The sequence below is a fragment of the Vulpes vulpes genome, chromosome 1 (genome assembly GCF_048418805.1).
Source record: "Vulpes vulpes isolate BD-2025 chromosome 1, VulVul3, whole genome shotgun sequence".
Taxonomy (NCBI): Eukaryota; Metazoa; Chordata; class Mammalia; order Carnivora; family Canidae; genus Vulpes; species Vulpes vulpes.
Window position 1 is genome coordinate 187395376 of NC_132780.1, and position 26421 is coordinate 187421796.

At 34.6% G+C, this 26421-nt stretch overlaps 1 protein-coding gene across 3 annotated transcripts in view; it reads right to left on the reverse strand.

Annotated features, from left to right (window-relative positions):
• Positions 1-26421, reverse strand: part of ASCC3 (activating signal cointegrator 1 complex subunit 3) — a 340865-nt gene that overhangs the window by 176814 nt on the left and 137630 nt on the right. For all 3 annotated transcript variants that reach the window (XM_026002925.2, XM_026002927.2, XM_026002926.2), the window contains exons 12-13: positions 15551-15727; positions 12961-13032 (exon numbers count right to left, since the gene is read on the reverse strand). In XM_026002925.2, coding sequence (XP_025858710.2) covers positions 12961-13032; positions 15551-15727 — 249 coding nt within the window. The remainder of the gene's footprint in view (positions 1-12960; positions 13033-15550; positions 15728-26421) is intronic.

Here is a 26421-nt window from a genome sequence, read left to right on the forward strand (position 1 = left end):
TTAACATAGGATAACTAGGCAGAGAATAAGGAAAGATGTGTGAGACAGAGGGAAAAAATTATGCAAAAGTTCAGAGATAAACAGAAAAGCATCGCTATGATCAGGATCTGAAAGAAGGCTAGGAAGACGGGAAGTAGGAAATGAGGGAAAGAGCTAGAAGAAGGTAAAGGCCAGAAAATATAGGGACCCCCTAACTCTTTTAAGGCAGCTTGAAGCATTCAAGTGTCATCTTGGAGCTGTATTTTGAAAAGATCATGCTAGCCAGTTACAGTGTCCAGAGCAGCCAGAGGAGGGCCAGAATGAATACGGGTAGAGTAATCAAGAGGTGGCTAGAATAGTCCATAGAAAACATGATGGTTACTTGGATTAGATGATGGAAGCGACAGTGCAGGAGAAGGAGGGGATGGAGAAAAATGAGCAGATTTGAAAGACACTTAGGTAAAAAGGGTAAGTGTTAATGAAGGATTAGAAATGAGAACAAGGGAGAGTTAGCTGACAAGGACATCTGATGGAACTAAGTCTATAGTTATGCTGTTCACTAAACCAAGAAATAATGGATGGAACACCATTCATTTAGGGTGAAAATTTTATGAATTGAGTTTGGACATAACCACATTTCAGATGTTCTTAAAGTAGGTATGGCTAAAATTTTAACTACTAAATTTATAATTATAATTTATAATGAAACTCATATTATACCACTGCCATAGAGAGAATTTCTGGTTATTATACCAGACAGTGCTATAATATGAAAATTCATCAGTTATAATTATAAATTTAGTAGTTAAAATTTTAAAATTGGACATTATGGCTCAGGAACACTAATTTCTTAGCACTATCAGCTGTCAGGTTGATCCTATGATCACAACACTATATATTTTATCCAAGACTACTTTAGGAACATGGAAAATTATGTTGACCTAGGCACACTGCTGTTAGCCTTCCAGAGGCCAAAGCCAAAGAGTTTTAACTAAACATTAAGGCAAAGCAGAGCTTGATACATCCTTAATAAAAGTTTCTTTAAAATTGTCTGACAGTAGCTCGTACTTGAGAATAAAATAATTGAGGGATTGCAGAGAGATTATAGAAGTGAAAGTAGGTGTAAATGCTAATTTCTCTTTGTTCTTTTTTCCCCCTGGCTCTTAGAAAAGTTTTCTTGTTTCTCTTTGGTCATCTTCTTTCTTTATTTGTAAGTTTTTCCTTATCTACCTGGTTTGTTCCCAACTGTTCTTAAATTTCGCACTTCTTCTTGTTTCATCCTATCCCATTTATGGCCTTTATAGAAATAACTCTTATCTTTATGTTCCCAACCCAGACCTCTTTTCTGAGCTTTATTTTTTTTAAATTTTTATTTTTTTAAAAGATTTTATTTATTTATTCATGAGACACACACACACACACACACACAGAGGCAGAGACAGAGGCAGAGGGAGAAGCAGGCTCCATGCAGGGAGCCTGATGAGGGACTCAATCCCGAGACCATGGGATCACGCCCTGAGCTGAACAGAGGCTCAACCGCGGAGCCAACCAGGCGCCCCTTTGTGAGTTTTAGATACCATATTATCCTGCCTACCCGTTCCTCTTGGGCATCTGAAATGTATGTCCAAGCCCAAAAGTGAAGATTTCATGAATGTTCTTTTAGATTTTCTTGTAGTTAAAAAAACTCCTGAACTGGAGTGCCTGGTGGATCAGTTGGTTAGGTGTCTGACTATTGGTTTTGGCTCAGGTCATGAACTCATGGTTGGAAATCAAGCCCGGAGTGAAACTCTGTGTTCAGCGGAGTATCTGCTTGAGATTCTCTCTTCCTTTAATCTCTGCCTCTGCCCCCTCCCAACTTGCATGCACTCTCTCTCTCTAAATAAATAAAATCTTTAAAAAAATGAAAACACTGAACTCTTCTGTTAATAGTATTTTTACTGGTAAAATAAATTTTTAATGGTAAAGATGAAGGAGGACTATATTTAATTCTTGTGCTCATAATGTCTCTTCCTTAATAATCTTGCCTTTATGTTTCTTTGGGAATATGTCTCAATTTGGGAGGAGAGAATGAAGAAGGTAGTACTCAATTAACAAAGAAGTCATACTAAACAAATCTAATGTGACATTAGATTTGTTTATCTAATGTTTACCTAATATTAGATTTGTTTATTTTAATGTTCCAATCTCAGAACATTGGTACAGAGAATTAGAGAGATGCTTGTATTTGGAAGAAGAAAACTTCTTTAGGCAAAAAGGCCAATGGAAAGTTCCATTATCAAAGTTAGCATAATGAAATTTGTTTCAGTTGTACGCAATTATTTTTTATAGAAACAGCAGTGATAAGCAAAAATAATTCCCCTCAAGTAGTAAAAAGTTAAATTAATGCAAATTTAGTAGTAAATTTTTAAGGGTGATTTCTTATTAGAAACAGAAATATCTACTAAAAAGTTATAAACAATGAAGAGAAAGGAAACAAGGCATACATCAGAATAAGGAAAAGCTGATATTAAGTTATCCAAGACTGAAGGAAATCTTTTTCCTCTTTAATGCTGCAAAGCCTTTTATTCTTGAAACTGTGAGTAGGTTTTGAGTAGGCTACTAAATAAGGATACTAACTTTTTGGATAATGTAAAAAAAGAACAAGTTAACTTACTGATAAGTATGCCATAATCTCTGAGACAGTTTCTAATTTCTTTTCTTCTTTTTTTTTTTTTTATCATTGTAACAAAGCTTATGTATAACGAGAAAAATCTCAATAGGGTTAAGACATCAATTATTTTCCCATTCTGGAAGTTACGCAGGAGGAGGGGAATTATTAGCAGGAATGATAAAGCTGTACTTGCATTTGGTAACACAAAGAGAAGCTTACAAATGAGACGTCTCATTAGTTTGAGCAGATGGATCAAAATTAAAGGCTGAATCGCCAACTTTTAATTTCCCAATAGCCAAGAAGACTTGAAGTCTTACAGAGTATGACTGTTGAAAAGTCAACATGAAAAGATTTTCTCCATCTGTCATTACACATGCTTGAGTGGAACACAACTGCCTCCTACTGTTTTTAATACTTTTAAGGAAAAGCTGCACAGAAAATCTATTAAGTACATGAGCACAAAAGTTTAGATGATTAGTATACTGAAACCTATGGAATAGTATGACCAGAGACTGTCAGTATGGATTTTGAACACAAAATTTGCTCTATTCTAATTTAATCTAAATGACGATGAACAAAATAAATTTCTTTGTATATTTAAGAGGAAACTGTTAATGTTTAGCATAAAAACTATCCATTTGCCTGAGAGTTATATTTTCCACTTTTTATTTTTACTTTTTTTTATTTTCCACTTTTTAAAAAATGGACACTTAAGTCAGTGTTATTAATAATGGTCTGCAAAGTTGCTTCTCTGATTAAAATAATTAGGGAAACCACAATTGGGGAGAAAATCCAAAATACTAAACAACTTGTAGGCAACAAACAAAATGTCACTGGAAGGATCTTGTTGTCAGGGAGGGGGGGGGATGAGGTGGTAGTGGGGAAAATTCAATTGATTTTCCTGTTGTAGAATACACTTTCAGTTACTAACTACTATATATTTACTGCTGAGATGTATTTAAAAGGCAACAAAGTAAAGCTGAAGTCTGTTAGGTACATAGTCCCACAAGAAATAACTTATGTTCCCTTAAAAACAAGGAAAAGCATAATTACTGAATATGTAGTTGCCTACTTCATAGCAAAGCACTAATACAGTTATTTATAACCATAACTGAGTTCTAGAAGCAAAGATCTCTGTGTGTGTGTGTGTGTGTGTGTGTGTGTGTGTGTGTATATATATATATACACACACACACACACACAAACACATATATAATTTACTCTACAACAAAACATTTAAACACAAGTTTCTCAGAATGAAGCACATATAGATAGACCTTTCAGTCATCTGAACCAGGGAGAAAAATATAACTGAAGAGTTAATTTGGGTGCCGGATTTTAAATTTTTTTTTTTTTTACATTTTTAAAATTTATTTATGATAGTCACAGAGAGAGAGAGAGAGATAGAGAGAGAGAGAGAGAGAGAGGCAGAGACATAGGCAGAGGGAGAAGCAGGCTCCATGCACCGGGAGCCCGACGTGGGATTCGATCCCAGGTCTCCAGGATCGCGCCCTGGGCCAAAGGCAGGCGCTAAACCGCTGCACCACCCAGAGATCCCCTGGGTGCCGGATTTTAGATGATAAGGTAAAAAGACTGTTAAATCATATGTTTTTCATTTTCTGACAGATGGATCCAAATTCATTTGTTGAAATTTATTAGGTGGAACCTTATATAAAGACAGTGACCGAGATAACATTATAGTCAACTTTAATTGGGGAAGAAATACAATTCAGATACGTTCATCTTTTGGGAAGTTCTTTGATAACCCTTATAGTAAAAGTAGAAGACCACACCTTAGTGAAGGTATGTCTTTAAGGAGCTAAAAAAGGGAAAAAATAATCCAGTGAGAGTGGGGAGGGGGCACGGGTTTTCTAAGTCCCTGAAAACAAACTTTCCACATAAGCCTCAGTAATCAAGGGGAACTGTGAAATAGGAATTCTCGTGTGATGGATTAATTCAAAGATTGTTAGCTTTGTTGAAATAAGTATCCACCTCAGCTTAAAAAATCATAATGTGTCATAGGCTTCCTTTCTAAGTATCTTCCTTGCAATTTGAGTTCTGGACATATTACAAAGGCAATCAGTAGAAGCTGCCATATATTAAACTAAATGAACTTATAGACCAAATAGTACTTGACAGAGCAACTTGCAAATATAAGAGTGATCTTTTTGAAAAGATTGAAACAGAAAAAGATTTTAGTTTTGAGCAAATTTTTCAGTTACATATACATAATATATATAATAAATGAAAAAAATGGAGTTCTGCTTTCAAATTATGTTACATAAGAGCTCTTGATATGATTACATTAATATAAGACTACACTGACAAATCAGTACTTATAATCTGAAGGTACTGGTCTAGGCATTTGTAATACTAGCAAAATTAGAAGCAAATATCAACCAATGTGTTGTAGTCCTGATACATTTCATACTTCCCATCATCCCCATCTCACTAAGGATGTTAAATTTTGGAAGATGAGGAAATTTGTCACAATCAAATTGTATTTACCGGAGAGACCTGACAGATAAGACACTATACTAGGAACTTAACTAACAGTATGTCATTGTAGTCCACTTTTACTTTGTGGGACCTGTCCTACTGGAACACAAAACCTAAAAGGACATCATTGCATAGAACATACTGATTAAAATTTTAAGTAGGACATCTCTAACTGTTTATTTGCATTTCTTTTGTTTATTTGTATTTTAATGTTAATGTTTCTATTTAAAGTTCTGTCATATTTTTGGATAGATAAAATAGAGAAACTACAGGAATAACTGAAAAAATAGATAGGAAATTAAAGGAATAAAATGCATTTTAAAAAAATGAAAGGACTTAACCAACAAAATTCTGGATGACAGAATTAGTAGTAACTCTTTCCCCCTCTCATTCTTGCTTTTTGGTATGTCCAAAAGTTAAATTTGTTCAAATTCTTTTTCCCCTCCCAAGCTCTTTTATATTAATTCTATTTAAACTACACTTTAAAAATGCAATTATAGGGGTGCTGTGGCTCAGTCAGTAGTGTCCAACTCTTGATTTTGGCTCAGATCATGATCTCAGGGTTGTGAGATCGAGCCCCACATCAGGCCCTGCAATGGATGTGGAGTCTGCTTAGCATTCTCTCTCCCACCTCTCTTCCTTTCACTGCTGTCTGTCTCTCTTAAAAAAAAAAAAAAGCAATTACAAAGGTCAAAGACCACATGGTCAGAATTATGAAGCAAAAAACACAGGGGAGGGGATCCCTGGGTGGCGCAGCAGTTTGGCGCCTGCCTTTGGCCCAGGGCGCAATCCTGGAGACCCGGGATCGAATCCCATATCGGGCTCCCGGTGCATGGAGCCTGCTTCTCCCTCCGCCTGTGTCTCTGCCTCTCTCTCTCTCTCTGTGACTATCATAAATAAATAAAAATTAAAAAAAAAAAAAAAAAAAAAAACACAGGGGAGAATAGGTTTTTCTCATTCTAAGTGAATGCACACCCAAAGCAAGGCATGAACAATACAATATGCAAAAATGTATTTTTGTAATCATGATTTAAAATAGCTGCTAATTAAGAAAAAAGCTCATTGGCATGATACCACTTTTTTATTTGCCTTAAAACTGTAAAACAAATTCAAAATAGTAAACATAGCAGATCATAATCTTACTTCACATTACACTGATAGAACTTTTCAGAAAAACATGGCATTAAGTTTCTAAAATCCTACATAGGTCTGCTATGACCATGAAGTATTACAACCGATTCAGAATGTATAATAGGATCAGATGGTAAGACCACAAATTGTAGCCATTTGTGCCATGATTCCATTTTAGGAAATTTATCCTGAGTAAATGTTTCAACAGAAAAAATAACAGGCAAAAAATATCACCATTACAGTAGCACTATCTTTAATAATGGAAAATTGCAAACACTGAAAACACTCACTAATGTAGGAATAACCAGTAATAGAGGAAAAGCTAATGTCAGCTTAACAGCAGAGGAGCAGTATAAAGTTCTGAAGACGCTGTGGGCTTTTTATCAACACAAAGATGTAGTTTTCAGTGTTGGTATAAGCCTTTACTAGCTCTATGTACTAGCTCGAGAAGCTGCTTAACATGTTGTAAATTCATTTTCTCTTTTAACAAAAGGAGGTCATAATGCTTATATCTGAAGGTTGGGGGAAGATTAAAAGTAGAAAGAGACTCACATAATGTCTGAAGCTTACAAACTGAATGAATAAAAACTCTCTTCCTCTCTTTACAGACATTAAAATTGTTAGGATCATGCAGAAACAATGAAAAACATTCAGTATTCATTAAAGAAAGCAGTGAATACAAACCTGTATATACAGTATAATTTGGTAATGGATTAAAATGAATAATTAAGTTTTAGTGAACAAAATTGAATGCTACATGTGCAATTGGATAAAAAATGAGTAGTGGGGTATATATAAAAATTACAATAATCATCTTAAAATGATAAAATGATAGTGAAACTAAAAATTTTCCTTAGTGTTGTTATTTTATTATAATTTAAAAAAGTAAAAGAGATATATAAGTTTTCTACAGAACTTAAGAAAGTCCTACTATTATGCTTATTATGGAAAATAAACATCAGCACTAATCATTCAAAAACATAAATTAAACCTGACTTTGGGGACGCCTGAGTAGCTCAGTGGTTGAGCTCTCTACCTTCGGCTCAGGGAGAGATCCCGAGGTCCAGGATCGAGTCCCACATCGGGCTCCTTGCAGGGAGCCTGCTTCTCCCTTTGTCTGTGTATTTGCCTCTCTCACTCTCTCTCTGTATCTCTCATGAATAAATAAATAAAAATCTTAAACAACAACAACAACAACAACAACAACAACAAAACCTGACTTTGTAGGGAACCTGAATAGCCTGAAGAGGGCCATAGTTATCCTGCTTTAATTCTTTTTTGGAAAGAGGCACAGATCTGGACACAATCCCTGATCTCTAAGTGTGTTTCAGTGGGCTCTCAAATTGCAATCATACTCTACACAATCACCCACGGTACATTTTTAGCTAGGCAGGAATGCAGGGGAAGAGAGCTCAGAGGTCATGCATCCTTAAAAGGCTGGCAATTGTCAATGCCTATGACATGCACACAAAAGGTAGGGAGGTAATGCCTCAGCTTTGCACATGCTCCATTCAGGCTCCTCATGTCCTAAAGCAGCGGCCACTGGTCACCTGAAGTCTCCCCTGGGGTTTCCCATCCAAGTCTGTCCTTTCTAAACAGAAAGCCAGTGCTGTGAACCCAGCCCTCCATCCCAACTTGTCCTTTTAGAATTTATAACTGCAAGTGCGTGCCCTGTGGTAGCCTTCTTTTTGAAAAGTAATGTGCTACACATCTTCCATACTAAGAATGAAAGGAATGGCAATATGATCTCATCTCTACTGACCAAACACCCTCAGCCAGCACACTTTATGAATTGATTCCTAGGAGGACATGTTAGCCTCTGCAACAGTGAAAGAGGAGGAAATAATCTTCCTAGGATCTTTTAAGTTACAACATCTACTTGGAGTTTTACTTACTTACAATAGAAGATACAACTCCTGCTCTTTCCAACATTTAGGAATAAGGGTGCATTTTATTCTTTAAAGAAATATTTTGTTTTATTGTTTTATTTTATTTTTTTTAAGATTTTATTTATTGATGTGACAGAGAGAGAGAGAGAGAGAGCGAGCACAAGCAGGGGGGAGGAGCAGAAGAAGAGGGAGAAGCAGACTGTTGAGCAGGGAGCCTGATGCAGGGTTCAATCCCAGGACCCTTGGATCATGACCTGAGCTGAAGACAGATGCTCAACTGACTGAGCCACCCAGGTGCCCCTAAATAAATATTTTATAATGTAAGACTTTGTAATGTAATGAAAAAAGGCAGGAATAACATAACAAATACAATTAAAGGACAATTATAAACATCATGATAAAGGCAAATAATGTTACAAAGAGTAGTTCCTAACCTGTAGTTCCTAAGGCCCCCAAATAGTTACAGTACTGGCAGTAATGGCATTATTAAGCCATTTACTTTTACTAGTATTTACAGTTATGTTCATTTATGTACATATATGTTTATATAATTTATTAGTCTCACCAGAAATAATTCACCAAAACTCCTTTTTTTATTCTTATTTTTATTCTAAAAGAAGTGATTTATTTCTATTAGAAGCAATCTTGTGTTCCAAAGTAATGAAACAAGTATCTACTCATCTGGTCATTAAGTGCTAACTGTAATGGAAGGAAAATGATTGTTGTAATTTAATTTTAATTCTAGAGGTAACACTAACATTCCTCCCAGTGGTGTCTTTAATGCTATATTTTTTATAGCATTTTTAAAACTATTCAATAACAAAAGGGGTAGTAAGCATTTTCCTGACTAGAGCCAAAATATGTCTATTTATATGTTCCATACACAGTAAGTATTTATAGTTTAATTTCCATTATTTTAAAAGAAAAAATCTTTAAAGGTTCACATTTATAATGAAATTTATCATGGATTAGAAAAAAGTTTTCCTGTGATAGAAATCCTATCATGATTAAAAATTATGGAAAAAATAATGTTTTTCTTACCATTCATACTTAAATGGAGATCCAAAATAGCTCACAATGTTGAAGAGCAAAGTTGGAGAATAATACTACCTGACTTCACTACATAGATACAATAATCAAAACACTCTAGTATAGGCTAAAGAATATCTAAACAAATGGAAAAGAACAGAGAACCTAGAAAGAAGCCATAAATACATCCAACTGATCTTTGAAAAATGAACAAAGGTGATAAAATGGAGCATAGACAGTCTTTTCAACAAATGGTGCTGAAACAACTGGATGGCCACATGCAAAAATAAATAATCTAGACATGGACCTTACACCCTTCCCAAAATTTAACTCAAAACCAATCATAGGTCTAAATGCAACCATAAAACTCCTATATAGGTGAAAATCTAGGTGACTTTGGATGTGGTGATGCCTTTTTGGACACCAAAGGCACAATCCATGATATAACTGATAAGCTGGATTCCACAGCTCATTAAATCCAGCTCATTAATCATTTAATTTGGAATGATCATCATCATTTAATTTGAAATTTAATTCCAAATTAAAAACCCACTTTGTAAGAGACAATGAAGAGAAAACAAGAAGACAAGTCACAGACTAGGAAATATTTGAAAAAGACACATCTGATAAATGACTTTAATCAAAAGTATACAAAGAACTCTTAAAACTCAAGAATAAGAAAATTAACAATCTGATTTTAAAATGGCCAAAGACCTAAACAGACAATTCACCAAAGATTACAGACAGATAGAAAGTAGGCATATGAAAATATGTTCAACATCATTTGTCATAGGGAAATGAAAGTTAAAACAAGAAAATAACACTACACACCTCTTAGAATGGCCAAAATACTGACATCATCAAATGCTAATGAGGCTATGGAGCAACAGGAATTCTTGTTCACTGGTGGTGAGAATGCAAAATGGTATATAACTTCGGAAGATAGTATGGAAGTTTCTCTTTTTTTATTTAAAGATCTTATTTATTTATGACACACACACGCAGAGAGAGAGGCGCAGAGACACAGGCAGAGGGAGAAGCAGGCTCCATGCAGGGAGCCTGAAACGGGACTCGATCCCAGGTCTCCAGGATCAGGCCCTGGGCTGAAGGTGGTGCTAAACCACTGAGCCACCCAGGCTGCCCAGTATGGAAGTTTCTTACAAAACTACACATACTCTAATAATATGATCCAGTAATCACATTCCTTGGTATTTATCTAAAGAAGCTGTTCACCTAAGTCCACACAAAACCCAAACCCATTCACAGATATTTATAGCAGCTTTATTCATAAGTGCCAGAACTGGCAGCAATCAAGATGTCATTCAGTATGCAAATAAACAGTAGTATATCCAGACAGTGGAGTATTACTCAGTACTAAAAAGAATAAGCTATCAAGTCCTGAAAAACTTCAGATATTGTGAAAAAAACCAATAGGAAAAGGTTATAAACTGTATGACATTCTGGAAAAGGTAGAACTACAGAGGAATTAAAAAGATTTAAAAGGTCAGTGGTATCCAGGGATAAATGAGAAAGAATGACAAACAGGCTGAACACAGAGGGTTTTTAAGGCAATGAAATTATTTTGTTTGACACTATAATGGTGGATGTATGCATGCCATTATACATTTGTCCAAACCTAGAGACTGAACATCAAGAGTGAACCCTAAGGTAAAATATGGACTTTAGGTGATATTGACATGTCAATGTAGGTTTACTGACTGAAAATAAATCCACTCTTGTGTAGAATGTTGATAGTGGGGGAAGCTGTACATATGTGAGAGCAGTCATTTCACTATAAGAACTCTATCTTCCACTCAATTTTGCTGTAAACTCAAAAGTGCCCTAAAAAAGAATATCTTTTTTTTAAAATTCAATGGAGAAAACATTTAAATATTTATTTAACATTTTTTAATATAATGTATACAAATAGGTTTTAAGGATTCCACAGTCACATTCCTTAGCTAATAATGCAGTTTAAATTTTCAGCAGTATAAAAGTTAGAAATAAAAGTCCACGGCAGTAATATCTACTTGATTACACTGAATTTATCTTGTTCTTTTACAAAGAAGGCACAGATTATTGATGGCTATACGGGATATTTCTATCTTTTAGGATTTTCACTGAAATGCTGTCAAAACTTTATCTACATAACATTTTAGTATTAAATCCTGTGAGGCAATCTAGAACAGGGAAAACAGGCCGCATGCAGTTGCTGCTTGTTTCAGTAAATAAAGTCTTATTGAAATACCACTGTGTCCAATTGTTCATATACTGTTCATGGCTGCTTTCATGTTACAACAGCACAACTGAGTAGCTACAACAAAGAATATAAGGGCGGCAAAGCCTAAATTATTTACTATGTGGCCCTTCACATAAAAAGTTTCCTGGCTCCTGACTAAGAAAAAGTAGTTGGTATTTGGAAAGATTTTCTTTCTTTCTTTCTATTCTTTTTTTTTTAAGCTTTTATTCATTTATTCATGAGAGACACAGAGAGAGAGAGAGAGAGAGGCAGAGACACAGGCAGAGGGAGAAACAGGCTCCATGTAGGTAGCCTGATGTGGGACTTGATCCCGGGACTCCAGCCTCATGTCCTGGGCTGAAGGCAGGTGTTAAACCGCTGGGCCACCCAGGCTACCCAAGATTTTCGATTGCAGAAAGAATATTGGGCTTTACCATTTCTTTATTTGTACATAAAAAATAATGCAATTCATAAAGATGTTTTCTAATGAGGACCAAAAAAATACACTGATATAAAATAAATGCCCATAGAGTGATAATGACACACGGTTAGTGGAGACTCTACATTCACATGGAAGGAATTTATAACTGCACTAGTAAAATGATGGAAACATGTTACTTTATTTTGCAAAACACCTCATTTTCCTCATCTTTCAAATGATGATAATAATACCTGCCTAATTCAGTGAAAATAATGTAAGATAATTTCAGCAGTTTCAGACATTTGCTAATCATTAGGACAGGTAAGTCACTAATATCATATAATTAAATCATAATTTCTTTTCCCTAAAAGTTATTCTTAAACCTAAGGACATTCTCTTGAGATTAGCTAGAAATCTGATTTTAAAACTATTTTTTTAAAGGGGCAAAGTGCATCAAAGATGCTCAGTGGGCAGTGTTCCATGGCTGCACATTTAATTCATCTTTGATTTGTTTATATACTGGGGCTTGAAACAAGATTTAGTCTGGAAAAAAAGGATTTCAGTGCTCTTAAAACAAATTTAAAAACCAAAGGACCAGAAAGTATTTAATTTTATGTGTCATAAACAGCTAATAACACAGAAAAAAAAGCCACAATAAAATAAAAGGATACAAACAACCATATACAATTGGGCAATGATTAAGTTTTATATAAGCAATTATTATCATTCCACTTTTTCTTTAACAATCTTGACTGGAGAATTTTGAACAATGGAGTTTAATAAAACATTTCATATTTTTACATTATGTAAAAAAATACAGATTAAAATTTTTGAGGTATGAAAGAAGACTGGCGCTATTCAAAAAGATTAAAAAAAAAGAAATGTAAAGGATGAAATTCTTTTCTCTCTTATTTATTGAATGGCAAACAAAATAGCAATGACCTATCAATATTGGGAGGATAATACGATCTATGAATATTTTATGACTTATATGGCTAACCACTGAACTAAAAAATTATTAAGAAATAAAACCTCCCAGTCATTATCTCAGAATTCAAGAGCATAACAATTAATAATTTTAACCATTTAGAATTCTCTAAAAACATGCTAAAATAAAGTGTACCTGGTGTCCAGCCTTTACTTGCTTCAAAACACTTTCATAGCATACTTCGTCCATGTTATTCAACTGTTGTACCTTAAGGTTTTTAAAACACAAATAAAATAAAATGAAGCAATTATAAACTTTATAACTACTGACAAAACTCTGCAGATTTTAAGGCATTTTTTTTTTCCCTTTCAGATTAACCAGAATGCAGAAGCAACAAATTTCATATAAATACTTAGTATGTAACAGTCTAATAAAAAACAACTAGTTTAGAAGGACAAATAAAAACCTCATATATTCAGAGTACTAACTTTCTAAGTGTGCCAAGTTTTTTAAAGACAATTTTAAGGATAATATACTAGTTGTAGATATTGTAGAATGATTTTAAAGTTCTTTTCACTGTCTTTCCTTGGGAAGCCCATTCTTCAGGCTGTTTGTCTTCTATTTCATTCTATAAACTACAGAGCTTTCCTGTGGAATTCTCAAAATCATGAGAACACTACTAGTAGAATGCCATGGTAAATAAAGCTGAACTTGAAGGAACCATATTGTTTCTGTAATATATATGGAGAGGAGTAGATATTTTTCTACTACAGAAACATTTTTTAGATTAATTGGAAATTTAATATTAAATTCATGAGTTAAGAAACGGTCTCATTTTCTCATTTAATGACAAGGAAAACTTCCAACCAAAAAGGTAAGACAGTTAATCCAAAGGAATAGGCATGTGATCCAGCCTGCATCATTTATTAAGAATGTGGAGGGGATGAAAATGTCATACATATCTGAAATGACTACGATTTAGACTTTTTGCTTTAATAAAGTAAATGTTTTATCATTCTGTTACTCTTATGACTTGTGGTGACTATGTAAAATGAGATAATCAGAAGATAATTTACTCTCCTTTAATGATTCAAAAACAACTTCAGCTTGCAATAATTTTTTCAGCATACTTTGAGTTGAGTTCTGGCCAAAGCCATTATTTCAAATTAGAGGTGTCAGGCACACCATTTTCCTATATTCTTTCATGGCAACTAAACCACATCACGTGCTTCTGAATGAAACTCTGAGGAGCCTACAAGGATTTCCTTTCATACAAGATGACAAATTAATAACCAGTTAGTAAATATATTAAACAACACCCTAGGGAAATCCTTAATGGTTACCAACTGTGTATTTCACTAAGAGTAAAAATAACACTGTTTAGTAAGACAAAAAAAAAAAAATCTGTAATACATATAATTAGCTTACTATTTACAGTATGCAAGACATGTAAAAGGTTTTTCTAATTTTGCCAAACTTGTAAACTTTCAAAATAATTATGATGGTTTATGACCTGATGTCATTCCTTTTATGATTATAATGCTTATGTATTATGGTGAAAATACTTTGAATTTAATTAGCTTTAAGTGATTCACCAATTTATATGATACAATTTACAAAAAAAAGTTTAAAATGTCTGAAAAGCATCTGAAAAATTTTTCTTCTTTGTATCTTTCTGATAACTACCTATCATTTAAATTATAAAGCTATAAAAAATAGCTCTACAGGTGTTCTAACGAAACATTAAAATATACTAAATAATCAAATATAGTGACTGAAAAAAAGCAAATGATACTGAAAAGCAACTGAAATAATTAATGATAAACTATGTACATCATAACAATTACCATATCATAAACTATCATTTTGGCCATAAGTCTGAAATGGCTCCCTACAAGATATCTTACTTTGATACAATGTAAATGGAGCATAAACACTACTGTAGTGAGAGTCACTTCTGGTATTTTTTAGCTGAATATTTTATTTGTAATAGTGTAAGGTAAAATGACCCTACTTTACTAATAAAATTCTTTTTAGACAAGTAATGCAAAACATTAAAGACCAAGGCTGACATAATAACACATGATTCCATCTTATTTTCTCTTATAAAGAGGTCTTATGGCATGTGAATTTTCTCTTAAACCTATTTCTTCTACAGAAAAGAAAGTGTCATTAAAATATAAAATGCATAAATTTAGAGCAAAGTAAAATATTCCTTCACAATATTATCAAGGTCTAAAATAAGCCCTCTAATAGTGTAAATGCTATATAAGTAATACCATAAACAAACTTTTAAAAGCATTATAAGGAATTTCAGAAATGCCACATATATATATAGTCAATATGGTAATTATAAAACATTAAAAGTAAAATAGAACACCTCCATTAATAGTTGCTACTAGGAATTATTTTTCAATTGCATAAAATGTATTTTTTATTTTAGAGGAATATCATATCAAAATGTGTATTATTTGTTTAATGAGCCTTTTATTTTTCATACTAGCCTTCAATCATATCAAAATAACTTTTTGAAATTTATAACCTTATATATAACTTGTATTCTTAGCTAAAAATACAAAATATACATTGATAACAGTAACGCAAACTATAAGCAACTTTTCGAAGGAGTTATTTTACTACATATTGTTAAGGAAGTGTGCTTGATTTTGTCTAAGATGTTTAATTTGTAATTTTACAAATTAGGTCTTTTAGAGAAATCTCAAGCATTAAACAACACAGCAACAAAAACAGTTTTAGAAAAGTATATTATTTTAAAAAATTTTACCTTATTTGCACTTTTAACTCCCAGAAATGTCTGTCCAAGAGGAACTGGTCGGAAACGGCCATCAAAGTAGAAAAGTCCAATGCAAGGATTAACGTGTAAAAATGTAGCAACATCGAGGTAGTTGGGTAAGGTTGCAGACAGCCCAAGAATCCTTATCATACTCTGTGTGGATTCCACCTACAAGGGTTATATTATTGAATGTATGACATAGATTGAACCTATTTGGATTTTTATAGGCTTTGAACTTAGTTTTAATAAACAGAGAGTATGAAACATTTATATATAATAGAACAAGATCTCCCCCCAAATATGTATTAACAACACATAGTTAAAAGACAAATAATATGAAAGAGAACTGTCCTAAACCTGGCATTAAGAGTAATATAAAATAATTAAAAATGTAATTTTAGTAGATTTCCTGAGCTATTTTAGTAGATTTTCTGAAAATCCTACTAGCTAAATGTTTATTTATTTTTTCTAAAAATGTAATAAGGTAAGTGACATACACGGATTAGATTTTAAATAAGTTTTACCAATTTATAATTCCAGGTGCTAAAAACACAAAAACATAAAAGTCTAAGCAAGGTAAAATATTTGTAGTATTTTACAAATTTAAATTTAAAATGCATGACATTTACATGACAAATATTTGAAACTATGTGTACATATACATTTAATGAAAAATTATTTCCAAGGCATACACTGATTGATGGATTGATAATGGTTTAAGAGGCGGTGAGGGGAAAAGGAAGGAGAGAGAATCTTAAGCAGGCTCCATGCCCAGCACAGAGTATGATGCAAGGCTCAATCTCACGACCCTGAGATCATGACCTGAGTCAAAATTAAAAGTTGGATGCCTGACTGAGCTACACAGGTGCTCGCTCCTCCAGGGACCTTTTAGAAAAATTCTTGAAGACTCATTTATAAAATAAGTATTTTCTTTCCCTAATATAGATTGCTTACTTAGTCCATAATTCCTTACCTATTATACAGTATTCCTTTTATTTTATCATAGTAACATATAGTTGAACATACCAGTAAAACAAATGAATTTCTGAGAAACAAACACAACTATTCTATCATCACAGAGGAAACGTTTTTAAGTTGACTTAACAAATTATTATTAAACACTTTATATTAAAATACTTTTATATTCATAATAGAGAAAGTTTGATTGTATGGGATAATTAGCCAAAACTTGGGAAAAAATTACAAACAACTAAAAAAATGTATTGAGCCACAATTTTTGTTCATTGGTATAGTGTAATACTCTCATTTTGTTTCTGAGCACTACCAATAACCTTGGTTTAATTTGTTCACCAACTATCTACTAAGCTCTTAAAGACAGGCACAGGGCAGCCCCGGTGGCGCAGCGGTTTAGCGCCGCCTGCAGCCTGGGGTGTGATCCTGGAGACCCGGGATCGAGTCCCACATCAGGCTTGTTGCATGGAGCCTGCTTCTCCCTCTGCCTGTGTCTCTGCCTCTCTCTCTCTCTCTCTCTCTCTCTCTCTCTGTGTCTCTATGAATAAATAAATAAAATCTTAAAAAAAAGAAAAAGACAAGGCACAGTGCCTAAAGAGTGGGAGCTTAGAGTCTACATGCAATAATGACACAAAACATTGTGATGTGTCCTATTAATAGCAGCACTTTCTAAAAACTGTGAGAATAATGGAGAGGGGTCACTAATTAAACCCAGGTAAGTCAGGGAAGGCATGCTCAGTATAGGTAATGGTTGCTGGCATTCTAGATTGGGAAAACAGCAGTTAGGCAGGGAGGCCAGAAAGAATGGTGAATTTAAGGTACTGCACTTAGCAACAACTAGTGGTATGAACTGGTGAATGGAGGTGTCTGGTTAGAAACACAGAAATGACCACGAAAGAGCTCACATGCCAAGGAGTTTATCTGTTTAACTGCTCATCAACACTCAACAGTGTCCAGCTCTCTATTCCAATTATGTTTTCAGGTTTAATTCATGATCGTTTATAGCACTGTCATCTTTTTTTTTAAGTTTCCAAATATTCTGTAAAAGGCCTTTATCATTTCTAATTTTATTTACTTGTTGGTTTTCTACTTGTGATTAGACCTGTGAGAAGTCTATTTTACTTGTTCTTTTTAAAATTCCACTGTTTTCCTAATTTATAATTAATTGTATTTTTCAGCTTTATTATTTTTTCCATTTGTTTTTGTTAGAATATCTTATTTGAAACTGTCCATCATTCAACATTTAATAATTAACTTACTTATGGTCCCTTCATTCCTGTTTCGTTTTAGAATTTTTATTCTGAAAATAATTCGTACTCTGTATATAAGTGTGCTGTTTCTCTCTCCTTCACTCCCTTCCTTCCATGATCACTTACTGACCTCTAAGTGGGAGGACATTAATCTTCCAATTACTTAGGTTAGCAGTCTTCATTTTATAAGATATAAAAGTGTAGAATGTATGCATGTATTATGTATGTGTGCCTCTCTCTCTCTGCATATATATATATATATGCATATATCTATATAGAGGTGTATACATATCATTTAAAAGTTATTTCTAAATTTCTAATGTATTCTATAAAGACTATGATATATCCAATTCCTGCTTTGAGAAAATGTCCCATGGAGATCTGAGGTTTTTCTATTCATATGATGTACAATTCTTTGTTTGCTCACTTTACCATATCAATTATATTATTCAAATTCTCTACATTAGCAATATGGGAGTTAGTATTTGCCAAAAGAAAGAATCATTTTAATCACATACAAATTTCTCATTTTAAATCAGGATGCAAAATTTTCCTAAGGGTAAAAATTTGTATCATTAGCATGATACTGTAAAGAGCCATTCACATCTTAAGCCCTAGGGGTTCTGCAGAAATACTAAGTGGTATTATACAGCCCCATGTCCCTACAATAGTCCTTTTGCGTTCTCATATCCGTTCTCTTTCATAATTTTGTATACTTCACTTCTTTAAAAAATTTTTTTTATTGGAGTTCAATTTGCCAACATATAGTATAACACCCAGTGCTCATCCCACGAAGTGCCCCCCTCAGGGCCCATCACCCAATCACCCCAAACCCCACCCACCTCCCTTTACATTACCCTTTGTTCGTTTCCCAGAGTTAGGTGTCTCTCATGTTTTGTTACCCTCACTGATATTTTCACTCATTTTCTCTCCTTTCCCTTTATTCCCTTTCACTATTTTTTTATATTCCCCAAATGCATGAGACCATATAATGTTTGTCCTTCTCCAACTGACTTATTTCAGTCAACATCATACCCTCCAGTTTCATTCACAACGAAGCAAATGGTGGGTATTTGTCATTTCTAATGGCTGAGTAATATTCCATTGTATACACAGACCACGTCTTCTTTATCCATTCATCTTTCGATGGACACTGAGGCTCCTTCCACAGTTTGACTATTGTGGGCATTGCTGCTATAAACATTGGGGTGCATGTGTTCCGGCGTTTCACTGCATTTGTATCTTTGGGGTAAATCCCCAGCAGGGCAATTGCTGGGTTGTAGGGCAGTTCTATTTTTAACTCTTTGAGAGTTAAAACGCCACACAGTTTTCCAGAGTGGCTGTACCAGTTCACCTTCCCACCAACAGTGCAAGAGGGTGCCCCTTTATTCACATCCTCTCCAACATTTGTTGTTTCCTGTCTTGTTAATTTTCACCATTCTCACTGGCGTGAGGTGGTATCTCATTGTGGTTTTGATTTGTATTTCCCTGATGGCAAGTGATGCGGAGCATTTTCTCATGTGCTTGTTGGCCATGTCTATGTCTTCCTCTGTGAAATTTCTGTTCATGTCTTTTGCCCATTTCATGATTGGATTGTTAATTTCTTTGCTGTTGACTTTACTAAGTTCTTTATAGATCTTGGATACTAGCCCTTTATCTGATATGTCATTTGCAAATATCTTCTCCCATTCCATAGGTTGTCTTTAAGTTTTGTTGACTGTTTCTTTTGCTGTGAAGCTTTTTATCTTAATGAAGTCCTAATAATTTATTTTTGCTTTTGTTTCCCTTGTCTTCATGGATGTATCTTCCAAGAAGTTGCTGTGGCCGAGTTCAAAAAGGGTGTTGCCTGTGTTCTCCTCTAGGATTTTGATGGAATCTTGTCTCACATTAGATCTTTCACCCATTTTGAGTTTATCTTTGTGTATGGTGTAATAGAATGGTCTAGTTTCATTCTTCTGCATGTGGATGTCCAATTTTCCCAGCACCATTTATTGAAGAGAATGTCCTTTTTCCAGTGGAGAGTCTTTCCTGCTTTGTCGAATATTAGTTGACTATAGAGTTGAGGGTCCACTTCTGGATTCTCTATTCTGTTCCATTGATCTATGTGTCTGTTTTTGTGCCAGTAGCACACTGTCTTGATGACCACAGCTTTGTAGTACAACCTGAAATCTGGCATTGTGGTGCCCCCAGATATGGTTTTCTTTTTTAATATTCCCCTGGCTATTCTGGGTCTTTTCTGATTCCACACAAATCTTAAGATGATTTGTTCCAACTCTCTGGAGAAAGTCCATGGTGTTTTGATAGGGATTGCATTAAAGGTGTAAATTGCCCTGGGTAACATTGACATTTTCAACAATATTAATTCTGCCAATCCAGGAGCATGGAATATTTTTCCATCTCTTTGTGTCTTCCTCAATTTCTTTCAGAAGGGGTCTGTAGTTTTTAGGGTACATATCTTTTACCTCTTTGGTTAGGTTTATTCCTAGGTATCATATGCTTTTGGGTGCAATTGTAAATGGGATTGACTCCTTAATTTCTCTTTCTTCAGTCCCACTGTTAGTGTATAGACATGCTACTGATTTCTGGGCATTGATTTTGTATCCTGCCACCTGCAGAAATGCTGTATGAGTTCTAGCAATCTTGGGGTGGAGGCTTTTGGGTTTTCTATGTAGAGTATCACGTCATCGGCGAAGAGGAAGAGTTTGACTTCTTCTTTGCCAATTTGAATGCCTTTTATTTCTTTTTGTTGCCTGATTGCTGAGGCTAGGACTTCTAGCTAGGTTGAATAGCAGTGGTGAGAGTGGACATCCCTGTCTTGTTCCCAATCTTTGGGGAAAGGCCCCAGTGTTTCCCCACTGAGAATATTTGCTGTGGGCTTTCGTAGATGGCTTTTAAGATGCTGAGGAATGTTCCCTCTATCTCTATACTCTGAAGAGTTTTGATCAGGAATGGATGCTGTATTTTGTCAAATGCTTTTTCTGCATCTATTGAGAGGATCATATGGTTCTTGTTTTCTTTCTTGCTGATATGATCTATCACGTTGATTGCTTTACGAGTGTTGAACCAGCCTTGCATCCCAGAGATAAATCCCACTTGGTCATAGTGAATAATCCTCTTAATGTACTGCTGGATCCTATTGGCTAGTACCTTGTTGAGAATTTTTGTATCAGTGATCATTGGGGATATTGGTCGATAATTCTCCTTTTTGGTGTGGTCTTTGGTTTTGAAATTAAGGTGATGCTGGCCTCATAGAACGAGTTTGGAAGTATTCCATCTCTTTCTATCTTTCCGAAAAGCTTTAGTACAATAGGTATGGTTTCTTCTTTAAACGTTTGATACAATTCCCCTGGGAAGCCATCTGGTCCTGGACTTGTGCGTCTTGGGAGGTTTTTGATGACTGCTTCAATTTCCTCCCTGGTTATTGGCCTGTTCAAGTTTTTTATTTCTTCCTGTTCCAGTTTTGGTATCTTATTAATTCTTTCAAAGAACCAACTCCTGGTTTTGTTGATCTGTTCCACAGTTCTTCTGGTCTCCATTTCATTGAGTTCTGCTCGAATCTTTATTAACTCTCTTCTTCTGCTGGGTGAAGGTTTTATTTGCTGTTCCTTCTCCAGTTCCTTTAGGTGCAAGGTTAGCTTTTGTATTTGAGTTCTTTCCAGTTTTTGGATGGATGCTTGTATTGTGATGTATTTCCCCCTCAGGACTGCTTTTGCTGTATCCAAAAGATTTTGAATGGTTGTATCTTTATTCTCTCATTAGTTTCCAGGAATCTTTTTATCTTCTCTAATTTCCTGGTTGACCCTTTCATCTTTTAGCGGGATGGTCTTTAACCTCCACATGTTTGAAATCCTTCCAAACTTCTTATTGTGGTTTAGTTCTAGTTTCAAAGCATTATGGTCTGAAAATATGCAGGGGACAATCCCAATCTTTTGGTATTGGTTCAGACATGATTTATGACCCAGTATGTGGTCTATTCTGGAAAAAGTTCCATGTGCACTTGAGAAGAATGTGTATTTAGATGCGTTAGGATGTAAAGTTCTGTAGATATCTGTGAAATCCATCTGGTTCAGTGTATCATTTAAAGCTCTTGTTTCTTTGGCGATGTTATGCTTAGAAGATCTATCAACTGCAGCAAGCACCATGTTCAAGTCTCCCAGTATAAGTGTATTATTATCTAAGTATGTCTGAACTTTGGTTATTAATTGATTGATATACTTGGCGGCTCCCACATTCAGGGCATAAGTATTCATGACTGTTAGGTCCTCTTGTTGGATAGATCCTTTATGTATGATATAGTGTCCCTCTTCATCTCTCACTACAGTCTTTGGGATAAATTTTAGTTTATCTGATATAAGGATGGCTACCCCTGCTTTCTTTTGAGGACCATTTGAATGGTAAATGATTCGCCAACCTTTTAGTTTCAAGCTGTAGGTGTCTTTAGGTCTAAAATGAGTCTCTTGTAGACAGCAAATAGATGGGTCTTGCTTTTTTACCCAGTCAGAAACCCTGTGTCTTTTGATGGGATCATTAATCCCATTCATGTTAAGAGTTACTATTGAAAGATATGAATTTAGTGTTATCATAATACTTATTCAGTCCTTGTTTTTGTGGATTGTTTCCTTGGACTTCCTCTTCCTTTTAAAGAGTCCCCCTTAATATTTTTGCAGAGCTGGTTTGGTGGTCACATATTCTTTCAGTTTCTGCCTATCTTGGAAGCTCTTTATCTCTCCTTCTATTCTGATTGAGAGCCTTGCTGGATAAAGTATTCTTGGCTGCAGGTTCTTCTCATTTAGGACCCTGAATATATCCCTCCAGCCCTTTCTGGCCTGCCAGGTCTCTGTGGAGAGGTCTGCTGTTAACCTAATACTTCTCCCCATAAAGATCAGGAATCTGTTGTCTCTTGCTACTTTAAGGATCTTCTCTTTATCTTTGGAATTTGCAAGTTTCACTATTAAATGCCGAGGTGTTGAACAGTTTTTATTGATTTTAGGGGGGGATCTCTCTATCTCCTGTATCTGAATGCCTGCTTCCCTTCCCAGATTAGGGAAGTTCTAATTATGATTGGTTATGATTGGTTCAAATACACTTTCTGGACCTCTGTCCCTTTTGGCGCCTTTGGAACCCCAATTAAACGTAGATTTTTCCTTCTGAGGCTGTCATTTATTTCCCTTAACCTTTCCTCATGGTCTTTTTTCTCTTTTTTCCTCAGCTTCCTTCCTTGCCATCAACTTGTCTTCTATGTCACTCACTCATTCTTCTACCTCGTTAACCCTTGTTGTTTACTTCACTTCTAAATAAAATCTTAGAAAATGATTTCTACCCAAAAAAAAGTTTGAAAACCCCTAATGTGATCTTAAAAAGTATACATGACTTAGAATGAATTTGGCAAGTTAATCAACCCATGCTCTCATGGGTTGCATATAAAAAAATGCATATAAAAAGATTTCTGAACTTAACAAAAGGCTATATACAATTATTAATATTTTTTAAAATCTAGGAATATATGTCATTTTCACCTTCTTGTTATTGTAAGTAAATTAAGGAGGTTCATGAAAGTACATTTGGGTAAATATTTTAATTATTTCTTTGGTTTCCTATGTTTCTTCTTTGGTCAAAATTTGCTTGTATCATGCTGGTGTCCTCACATTTACTGCACCTAAGTGAGCAATTCTCAATGTCAGATTTCTCCTTGCATACTGTAATACAATGCAGATGCAGGTCAGGAAAATCCAAATGCTGGGTATACTTCCTGAGACAAATGTTTCTTATACGCATAAGAGAAATTGTGGTCCTGTAAGTTTAAAAATGAGTTCGTAGAATATATCTGGGCCTAAGGACTAAATGAAATACTACCTATGAAATATATATATGGCTCTATAGACAGAGGATTCTTACCACTTTTGTAAAAGAATAAGAACTGCAAATTATAAATCAATGATCCTTTCAAATTAAAGATATTTATCTGGATATAAAAACAACCTCCCATGGCACCTGAATGGCTCAGTGGTTTAGTGTCTGCCTTTGGCTCAGGTTGTGATTCCAGGGTCCTGGGCTTGAGTCCTGCATAAGGCTCCCTGCAGGGAGCCTGCTTATCCCTCTGCTAATTTTGCTGCCTCTGTCTCTGTGTCTCCCATGGATAAATAAATAAAATCTTAAAAAAACCCAAACACAAAAAGCAAAAAACAAAAAAACCAACCTCCCCTACAAAAACGCCCTAAATTGAGATTATCATGTACTGATTAAACATAAACATTTGTCTGCCAGTGTTATAGACTCATTAAAGTAACAAATTCATTTGTTCCATTAAATTTACAAATCAAAGGATTTGTAAAAGTTATAATAGAAATCAACTAAATTTATAGAAGACTATGAAAAAAATAATGAAATAAAAAGTAAGTGAATTTTCAAGATATGCTTCTGAATTTAATTAAAAAAGTTTTACCTTTAGGTGGTATTATCCAGAAAACAACTCAATAAACCTTGGAAATCATATTTTGTTAAATTATTGTTCATTCACTGATTTTTAGTATTTTACAAATCTGTTTTTTTTTTTGTATAGATTTTATTTATTTATTCAAGAAACAGAGAGGCAGAGGGAGATCCTGGCAGAGGGAGAAGCAGGCTCCATGCAGGAAGCCCGATGCGGGACTCGATCCCAGGTCTCCAGGATCACACCCTGGGCTGAAGGCAGCGCTAAACCGCTGAGCCACCCAGGCTGCCCTAAATCTGCTTTCACAAAGAAAGAGTGGACAATGTATGTTCCAATTTGATATTCATTATTACTAGAAAGGATTCAAGAATGAAATAAATCACAACAGATAGTCAGAGAAGGGAGTAAAGAAAAAAATTCTTTCTTACAAATAAGCAAGGATAGCATTTTAAGTAAAGTCAGAGAGGACTTTGTCAACCGCTTCATTAGTCGGTCAACAGATTTCAACTGTGTACTGAAATGTATTTTGGAGTAGGGGAGGGGGGCACCAGGAAATAGCAATAAACCTTAGTGTCTTTATAATCAAGGAGCTGACATTTTAGTGGGGGAGAGACAACCATAAACTTACAAGCCAATTAGGCAATTTCAGGTATCAATAAGTGCCATGGGTAAAGCAGAACAGGGTAATGGCATAAACAGTATCATGGGAGGGTCCATACTTTAGGTGAGATAATGAGGAAAAGCCTAGCTAAAGAAGGGATATTTGAGAGATGATCAGGGAATAAAAACCTTCAAACAGAAGCAAAAATTAAGTATAAAGTAAGTATAAAGGCAGACTGGAACAAGTTGGAGCAGAAAGAAAATGAATGAGAGGAGAGAGCAGACGACTGAGTTTAGAGGTCAACTGAGAATCCTCTAATGTGTGACTGTAGGCCATAATTCACAAGCTTGATTCAACAGATACATACCCACCATTCACACTTTCTACCCAGGATACTGAGAAATACACGTGGGAATTTACATTAAATAGCTACAGGAACTTTGTAACAATTTTTATGGACAAAAAACTCAGCAAGTTCTAAAACCAAAAGAATGTAGGCTACTTTCTATGGATTACAGTGTGATATACCTAGAAAGATAATACCAGGGAATGGCCAAAAACTTCTATTTACTTGTCAATTAAAATATATTGTGATTCTTTGAGTATACTATCAACAACTTCACAGATTTCTGAGGAGGCTGTTGATAAGTTTGCTCAGTCTAAAAGATTCAGTGGATATAAGCAAAGTAGTCCAATGTGAGTAATATAAATACTTCCAGAATTAGCCATCCATCAACACTGCCTTAGGGCCTAAACTTTATGCAATGGGGAGACAATGAATAGAACAGAGATCTACACATACAGACTGTTTGCAGAAACATAGGAAGAGAGGATTTAAAGATGATAGAGGTGGATGAAAATTAAAATATAAATACATATACAACATCTGACAACGAATTTACTTTCACTAAAACAATCAGCAAAATCCCAAACCAAGCCCAACTAAAAACAAAGGAAGCCTCTATAGGGGAAACAATGAACATATCTATTACTTAAGAAACTTCCTTTACATGCTGTGATGAGAATCCTTTACAGTAATTAGAATAGTGATTTTAATTGCATAGTAGTTCTATGTAGTACTGGTGGTACCAAGAACCTAAATTATACTTTTACCTAAAAGTATAATTCTATTATTCTCAATATATATAATCAGCCTGCAAAATACTTTCTTTTAAATGAGAATAACTTGTAATTCTATGTCCTAAACCAAATCTCAAAGTTATATGAGATATATTCTCCTAAAAAGTATTCAGTGTTGAAAGAATTTTAATATATTACAGATTCTTCATCATTAACTCAAAACTAAGCAGTAAGTTTTCATGATGTTTGCCCTTATATAAAAATCTAAATTCAGACAATTAAGAAGATAACTAATATTAGTCCAATGTTAAATGCAGATTTGGTCTTTCATATACTTTTTCTTTTCCAAACTCCTCTCATTCATGCGAAATGTGTTGTGAGTCTAGTCCCTAATACCACCACACAATTTCAGAAGTTGAACAGAATCTATACTGTATTAGAACAGATTCTAATGGTGCTTCTGTTACAAATGTTGACGTGCTACATAAAACACTGCCATCTACTGGGAACATCTGGTAATCAAAAGGAA